Raw genomic sequence first — 9203 nt, forward strand, 5'->3', positions numbered from 1 at the left:
TTCACACTGGAGAGAGAAAGGAAGAGAGGTGACTTGATAGATATGTACAAGGTAATGAGAGGCATAGGTGGAGTAGATAGCCAGAGACGTTTTCCCCAGAGCAGAAATGGCTGTCACGAGGGATCATAATTTTAAGGTGATTGGGGGAAGGTAGAGGGGAGATGTCAGAGGTAGGTTCTTTATGCAGAGAGTGGTGGGTGTGTGGAATGCACTGCCAGCGGTGATAGTAGAGTGAGAGACATGAGGGACATTTAAGCGACTGCTGGACAAGCACATAGACAGCAGTAAATTGAGGGGTGTGTAGGTTAGGCTGATCTTAGATTAAGATAAATGCTCGGCACAACATCATGGGCCGAAGGGTCTGTACGGTGCGGTACTGTTCTATGTTTACCTTAAGCCTATGTTCTCTAGTTTTGACCTCGCCCAACCTAGGAAAAAGACCTTGACTATTCACCCTCTCCTTGTCCCTCATAAACCTTTTATAAGTTCAGCCCTCAGTATCTGATATTCCAGGGAAAAAAGCCCCAGACTGTTCAGCCTTTCCTATAACTTAGCCACAAGAGGCTAGCATTAACTTGGCAAGCATAATCTTATGATTTCTTAAAAAAAAATCTTAAATCTCAAACAAAAACAGAAGTAGCTGGAAAAACTCAGCAGGTCTGGCAGCATCTGTGCAGAGAAATCAGAGTTAACGTTTCTGGTCTGGTGAACTTTCCTCAAAACAGAAGGAGGACCGTTCTAACGAAGGGTACCGGATCTGCAACGTTAACTTTGATTTCTCTTCACAGATGTTCCCAGACTGGCTGAGGTTTTCCAGCCACTTCTGTTTGTGTTTCTGACTTAGACCAGCATCCACAATTCTTTCAGGTTTTTACCTTAAATCTCAACCCTCCACTGTGCTTCCAACTTGCCTAGTCCTGGTTCAATGAAGAGCCCATCCTACAATGGGAATCATTCTACCCTCAGGTACCGTGGATTGATTATGGTTTGAATCTGACACTCTGGGGCCCACATACTACATGATTGGTAAGTGTATGAATGATCCACAGTCTTAGGTACCACTGTTTTCTGTAGAGACAAAGATTTCCAGGACAACTTGTCCCTCTCTCACTCCACCCACTACCAGCAGACAGAATTGTGAAAAGGTGAATAGGACTGTTTGATATAGGCCCCTTTGGAATTCCGTGTGTGATCAGAGGAGAGGTGAAGCCTGGAGGAGTTGGTATTCTGATTGTTTTGATTGGGTTCATCCCTAAACAGGGATTGTGCAGAAGAGTTTGGTGAAGAATGTTAAACTCTCAACACTGCCTGTTTCATTTCTCCCAGTAACCTGTTGTTCAACCGCAATATCTCATACAACATACCGGCTGCTGTAACTCTGGTAACACAGTGGCCTTTCCGTGTTGAAGCAGTCAAGAGTGCAGTTCTACTGACTTGCTCCACATGTCACCGAAACTATGAGGTAACTTCATTGTAATAGTACCGCAGTAACTGAGATTAGTCTGAGTAAATATTCATTGAGTAAATACTCACTGAGTAAATACTTTATTTTCATCAAAATAAAGAATGTCTATGTTTAATTGCACTGGCTGTTTTCATTACTGTTTTCACTTTCACCTTGCAGTAGCTACAACAACTCGGTCCAATTCAAGTTATCAGCATAAACGTAACTGATGCTTCCTGGTTGATTTTAATTGATATACTGAACTGATAGGAGGACTTCAATCCAGTTAAATAATACAGCCTGACTCACTAATGGCTTCCTCCAGTGCAGACCATGGTGTTGTCACTGGACAGTAATCCGGAACTCCCAAGTTAATGTTCTGGGGACATCAGAGGAAGTGATGGATGTGGGCACAATTACAACATTTAAAAGACATTAGGATAAGTACATGAATAGGAAAGGTTTAGAGGGATATGGGCCAGGAGCAGTCAAGGTGGGACAAGTTTAGTTTAGGAATATGTTCAGCATGGACTGATTGGACTGGAAGGGTCTGTTTCCATGCTGTATAACTCTACGATGATATTTGAATTCTATAAAACTCTGAACTGAGGAGCTAGTTTAATGGTGACCATTGTTGATCTGGTTCATTAATGTCCTTTAGGGATGGAAATTTGCCATCTACTCCTGGTCTGGCCTACAGGAATCACAGCAATTCATTTGACTCTGAACTGCCCTCCAAGCAATTGGGGATGGGCAATAAGTGCTGGTCTAGCCTGAGAGTTAGATATCCTGGGGAGAGAAGACAAAAAATGACAAAAAAAACATTTGAAGTGGTAACAATAACAGCCAGGCTGTGTGTTAGAGTTTTCCGTGCTCCATGTGCGTTGCTATAATACAATGAGTGTTTCCTCAGACCAATCCTTGTTTTGCCTCTTGGTGGGCAGCACGGTGGCACAGTGGTTAGCACTGTTGCCTCACAGCGCCAGAGACCTGGGTTCAATTCCTGACTCAGGCGACTGACTGTGTGGAGTTTGCACATTCTCCCAGTGTCTGCGTGGGTTTCCTCCGGGTGCTCCGGTTTCCTCCCACAGTCCAAAGATGTGCAGGTTAGGTGAATTGGCCATGCTAAAATTGCCCGTAATGTTAGGTAAGGGGTCAATGTAGGGGTATGGGTGGGTTGTGCTTCGGTGGGTCGGTGTGGACTTGTTGGGCCGAAGGGCCTGTTTCCACACTGTAAGTAATCTAATCTAATCTAATCTAAAATGTCAGGGTCACAACTTGTAACTGGTGCTGCAGGATCATTCCTGTTGCAAGGAGAGGGAGTTGCTTCCAAGGAAGTAGTGGGGATGACTGAGCAGCAGCCTTACCTGGTCAGGCCTACATGTGACTCACGGCTCCCCAACAGTGGTGTGATCTTGTAGCTGCCCTCTGAATTAGCCTTGCAAGCCTTCCCCTGAAAAACAATTAGGGATGGACATATCCTGTGAAAGAATAAAACAGAATGGTCGATTTTTGGTATAGTGTATTTCTGTCACTGGCCTGACTTCAGGAATAATGCTGCAGTTGAAAGGTGCTTGAAATTTGTCTTGTTCTTCCCAGATGCAGTAGTTCACGGCACCACAAATAATTTGTTTTCTCAGTTGTCTGAAGACACTTTGCAGACCTTGCTGACATCATCGGGAATCATATTGCACGTTCTAAAGGATATGAGGCTCCAGCTTAAGAATGGAGAGAGCGACGTCAGTGTTGTTGGTTTGGACGACAGCAGTGTCTTTAGAGTCAGCAACAGTGGAAGCCAACCGTTTAAAACATCACACCATCACGTTGCAGTAAGTTTTACATTGTTTTGTTCACACAAAGGTTGGGAAATGCCTAGAACCTCCTGCCAGAGGTGGTGGTGGAAGCAGACACAATAGCAGCATTGAAGAAGCAACTGGACAAGCACATGAATAGGAAGGGAATAGAGAGACCTAGATCCTGTAAGTGAGGACAGTTTTAGCATGGAATAGCAAAATGTGTCAGCATAGGCTCGGAGGGCAAAAGGGCCTATTCTTGTGCTGTATTGTTTTTTGTTTCAAAACAATGATTCACTTTAAGGGAGAAGAGTACCTTTTAATGTCGTACCTTTTAATGTCCAGCAGATTCAGTTTCCATCTGCAAATGTGTACTCGTTACCCATGATGAGAAATCATCAGTTTTATCTTCAACTGCTACCTGGGTCTGTAGGTCAATTACTTCAAGCTTGCTCATATCAGGTAGCAAGTTTGCTAATGCACACAGTCAGTTTATCAGCAGTGCCCATCATAGAATAACTAATTTCCTCCTCTTCCTTGTATGTCAGTTACAGAGGTCTAAAATCAATTGTTCTTGACTAAATCTGTTAAGAAACTTGAACTTTTGTTAGCACGATGCTGCAATTTCCCTTTTACAATTGTGTAATCTTTATAAATATACCTCAGTGAAGCTGTGGATAAGTATGGTCTAATGGCTGTTCAGTGCAGCTGAAGTGTTGAGATTGAGATTTGGCAGTGACAAATACAAGTCTTATGGGAATCCATCCATGAAATTGCTTCACACACTGGCATTATGCCAGTTCAACAGCTTTTAAAGCAACGCTACAATGCAATTAGAATTGGAATATGTTTTCAAGCAACCCAGCATCATTTCATCATTGCCAAAGCTGAGAGTTAACCTTTGAATATCTATCGATACTGTTGTTCAATCTTTATATCACCTCTGTCTACAGAAGCTAATCTGTTTCTTAATTGAATGCTTCCTTCACTTATTGACCCATTCTAATCAGATCTTGCCCAAGTTTCTTTTCATTCATGGGATTTGGGCATCGCTGGCTGGGCCAGCGTTTATTGCCCATCCCTTGTTTGCCCCAGAATGGTGATGGTGAGCTGCCTTCTTGAGCCACTGCAGTTTTTGGAGTGTGGAGAAGCCTACACTTGCTGTTGGATCCAATGATAGTGAAGGAAAAATGAAATAATTCCAGGGTCAGGATGGTGAGTGGCTTGGAGGGGAACTTGCAGATACATAGTAACTCATTCCTATATTATCTGCTGCCCTTTCCTCTGGATGGTTGATGTGTTGGGTTTGGAAGGTGCTGTGTAATAACTCTTGGCAAGTTCCCATAATACACCTTTTTAAAATAATATATACTGCTGTCAATATGCATCAGAGGTGGGGGGAGTGAATGCTGAAGGTAGAGAAGAGTGCTTATCAAAAAGGCTACTTTGTCCTAGAATGTATTGAGTTTCTTGAGTGTTGTTGGACCTGCCAGTGGGGAGTATTCCATCACACTCCTGGCTTGTGCTTTGTAGCTGGCGGACAGACTTTTAGAAAACCTCCAACTTCACTTCCTTCAATCTCTACTTTGTTGTAACTATTTACATGATGAATGCTAGAACTTTGTACATATGTATTAATGAACGAGTCATCGCAGTGTCCTTAACACGCCAACACACAATTATGATCCCTTTCTGGAATATCTGCTGAATACTTTGCATTTTGTCTTCCAGTTGCCTGCTGAGGATGTGTGTCTGACTGCAGCAATCAAATCGGGAGGTGCAGTATTTGATTCTTCAAAGTTCATCTCACAAGGTGAAAATTTCCTCCAATTATTTAGTCACCGAGTCACCAGGAAGCATAAGGACAGCAAGTGTGAGACTTGCCAGCACACTGCAGGTTGAAATGGTTTGACGCTTGTTATCTGAGTTGACTGCCTTTAGCAAAGAGAATGTCCAATAATTATAGGGCGAGGAGCACATAATGAGAAATGTATCCTACAGACTGTACACCCATGGAATTAAAGGTCTTTTTTTCACATTCATAACATTATTGCAGACCACATCATCACGCGTTACTCGAAGATAAAAATGATTGCAAATGAATGATCAAAGCAGCAGGCATTTCAGTCTGTGTCTTATTTGTACTGTCAGCCTATTGTTGGATTTATTTTCCTAGCACAGCAGTGGGAGGATATTTTTAATACTCCCCAAACCATTGTTGATCTCTGTACAAAATATCCTTGAAGGTTCACCAGAATTAATCAATGTGGATGATAAGTGGAAGCTAAGCTGGGCAGGTAAAACGCACTTCAGAAAGCCAAGCTTGGAAACTCATGGTCTGACATTTCAGCTGAACAAAGCTGGTTAGTCTAACTGTGCTGCACAGATAACTGTGTCTGGGCACATGCCATCCATGCAATTTAATATGGGCTGTCAGCAAACATTTGATTTCTTCATTTTCAACTTATTGAATTTACTGAATCGTTCTGTATTAGAAACAGACCCAAAGGCTTGGAGCTGCTGAAGAAGCACAGAACAGTAGGACTTATTTTATAATGGGTGATAGAACATGTTTGATGAGTTCATCATGTAAGAAATGGTGTTCTGCAAATTTGACTTGCAAACCTTGAAATGATATTGAGGTCCAAAATCCTTTCAAACATATTTTACGAGTGCAGGGTCCACATTATTGGGTGAATGTTGCATTGTGCTGTGATAGTCTGTCAGTCTTGTTGAGTTTACTCTTGTTCACAATGGGCGTCAAAAGCTGGTTGGCTTACCTAGCAAGGTGAAGAGATTCAGTCACTTGAAAGAACAGAGATTCTATCACATTCACTGGCAGGCATGATCAGTAGCAAGAAACATTCTGGTTAACATGGCAGTGAAATTATATCTACTGCTCCTTCAATAAAGCTGCAAACCTTAGCAAGCACCTTCATTAGTCCAATTAGATTAAATTAGTTATGGAAATAATATTCAGAACATCAAGGAAGACAACAGTTTGTTGAGTAGCAGTAATAGTTTACTACCCGAATTGTAAATATCTCAATTTTGCATAAAATGTGTGCGTTTTTGTTCTGTCTCTCAATTAATACTGTAACTACATTCCTTATCTCTGACACACTTTGTTATAATTAAATTAATACTGGATTTTTTGGTAAATGTAGATTATCAGTCTCAGTGAGGTATGTTATCAGTAAGTGAATTGTAGCTATCATTTCCCCTTTAGACATTGAATGTCCTGAAATACAGCTTTCATATTTTGTGCTGGCTTGAGGAATGTATAAATAGTATGACCTGCAGGTTTTCTTTGTTTGTTCATTGAATTACACATTTTTGAAATCTAGAGAAAGCAATGTTTTGATTATATCTTGTAATTCTCAGTTTTCAGTTTTGTTTCCTTCTACTAGTGAAGTTACTTTATTCGAACGTTGTAATAAGTTTCAGTCATTATAGTTCTGCAGTTGGAGGGGACTAAATCTTGCACATGTTTTCAATGTCATATTTCTCCCTTACCTCATCAATACCATGCACTTTTATATTTGATTGTGTTTATGGATTAATTTTTTAAAAAAATAAAATTAGGTTAGAACTTCCTGTCTGCACCTAGTTTTAATTTGGAAGTGGTTTGGTTTGTTATTAATTTATGGAGAAGGATTATCAAAGCACGCTATGTCTTGTACAAGGCAGATATAAACAAAATAAATTTCAGATTCAAGTTGGGTTTGTGCAACCCATCCTGTCACAGTTTCTGTTTTGTTTGATGTTCTTGACAAAACAAAATCCTCTTTCAAAATTCCATGGTGATTACCATACATCAGTCTGGTTAAAACGGAATCTGAAACATCTCTCTGTCAAACTTGCATCAACATTTGGCAACATTTTATCAACTGAGATCAGGCTCATTTTAATTTTCTTATAAAGAATTTAGATAATGCCAATATTAAGGAACAAAGGATTTTTCTGTTCAGATTCACACATAAAGCAGCTTATTCACTGACCTAAATGGGCTTCACTGTGTAAACATTTGAAGCTTTTTTGAAATAAGTGGTGGTGGATGACTTGGTCACCAGTTTTAACCTCCCACCTGGTTGGTATTTCCATTGGGTTCTGTTGAAGGTTAAAGCTGGCCCATAATGAAGCAGAACTGCCTCTTTATGTTCAGGCAGGTACATGGTCAATGCTTGAACTATCTTTTAATCCTTAGGAACACAGCAAATAGAAACGGGATTAGCAATTCAGCCCACTGACTTTGCTCTGTGATCGTAGATCATCATCAGTATCAATGCCATTTTCCTGAATTATCCCCATATCTGTAACATTAGAAATTTATTGATCTCTGTTTTGAATCTATTTCAAGTCTCCGCTTCCCTAACCCCCTGAGATGGAGAATCGCAAAGATTCTCTACCCTCTGACTGAGGGTACTATGGCCATTTCTGACCAGTCCACCATTTATTATCTGTCTCTAATTGTCTTTGAGAAGTTGGTGGTGAGGGGCCTTCTTGAAGCACATTAGCCATACTGCCATTAGGGAGGCAGCTCCAAGATTGTGACCCTGTGCCACTGAAGTGATGGGATGACTTGTAGCTTGGAGGGAACAGCCACATCCTTGCTGAATTCAGTCCTCTCAGTGTCACGGTGGATGGCTGCTGCCGTGGAAAGCGAGTTACTGAAATAGATTCTGCCACACTCAAGACCAGAATCGCGCCAGATTTTGGATATTTCCTGGTATTGGGCAGAGCAGTTCTGAAACAAACTGGGTTGGGGAGTGGAGGATGTCAGAAGTCACTTGAGTAGGCAATAGAGCCAAGAGTGAAGTGGTAAAACTAGGAACTAGTCTGGAGCAATGCCTTATCGACAAAGTGCCAACATGAATTGTCCAAGTAACTTACAGGTGTTTGAATTTAATCAATTAAAATTGCATGACAAACTTTGAAACTTGTCCAGTTTTCCTGATTCCACCAGTTTTCAGGTGTTTGGATTTGAGGTACTCTGTCTGTAAAAACAGTTGTTGTGCATTGTTGGTGCTGGGACTGAATGTAAATGGATGATGAGCTGATCAAGTACAGTGTCCTGCTTATTGGACAGCATCAATGCAAACACAAAGCATTGGATGGACCTTAGTTTCTGTGCCCAGGAGTTACAGACAAGGATGTGGACCCAATATGGAGAGGCAAATGGGAAAGGGAGGATTGCATACACTTCAAACAATGGAAGCAAGTCAGCATTCACTTGTCTCTAATGGGCTCTTGTAGCACAGTGGTAGTGACTTTAACCACAGGGTGAAAGAAAATGCAAGTTCACGTCCCACATGCTACACAGATGATTTACAAACAAATGCTGACCTATTATTGTCATCAAGTCGCAAAGCCATAGCTTTCAGAGAGGTGAAGAAAGAGCAATCCTCTTCGAAGGTGTTTGCACACAATGAACCAATCAAGATCTGGTATTTACAAGGGCTGCCTCCCCCATATGGCTGTGGTGTGGAGATGCTGGTGTTGGGCTGGGGTGGACAAGGTCAGAAGTCGCATGAAGTTATAATCCAACAGGTTTATTTGAAATCACAAGCTTTCAGAGCGTTGCTCCTTCATCAGGTGAAATGACTTGCCCGGATAGAGAAGGAAGGTTTGGCAGTCATATTGGACTCAGGAAGTTCCATCAATACATAAATTTGTAATAATTATGAACCACTAATCCCTGCTGGCTCTACTTAAAGAGGACAAGGCAGTGTCACCCATAGCTTCAGGTCAAATTCAGCAGTGGACTCTAATACTAACTACAAATCATTACAAGGCGGAACACCATCCAGGGGGCCGAGTCGTAAATGCGTTGAGCTGCCTCCCACTGGTAGGTACACCACCAGTAGTACCGCCACTGGAAGAGTCTGCAATGTTTTTAAATTTTCTGGATGCACTTCCAGTCACAGCTGACAATAGCAGACATTGGATGCAGAAAGATCTGAACC

General features: G+C 41.5%; 1 protein-coding gene across 1 annotated transcript in view; it reads left to right on the top strand.

The window, feature by feature from the left end:
* LOC132825272 (apolipophorins-like) overlaps positions 1-6766 on the top strand; it is a 109272-nt gene extending 102506 nt beyond the window's left edge. Inside the window, exons 26-28 of the mRNA XM_060840379.1 lie at positions 1327-1462; positions 3085-3273; positions 4969-6766. Coding sequence (XP_060696362.1) covers positions 1327-1462; positions 3085-3273; positions 4969-5139 — 496 coding nt within the window. The 3' untranslated portion in view covers positions 5140-6766. The remainder of the gene's footprint in view (positions 1-1326; positions 1463-3084; positions 3274-4968) is intronic.
* The last annotated feature ends 2437 nt before the right edge of the window (positions 6767-9203 follow it).

Source organism: Hemiscyllium ocellatum, chromosome 20 (assembly GCF_020745735.1).
Source record: "Hemiscyllium ocellatum isolate sHemOce1 chromosome 20, sHemOce1.pat.X.cur, whole genome shotgun sequence".
Lineage (NCBI taxonomy): Eukaryota > Metazoa > Chordata > Chondrichthyes > Orectolobiformes > Hemiscylliidae > Hemiscyllium > Hemiscyllium ocellatum.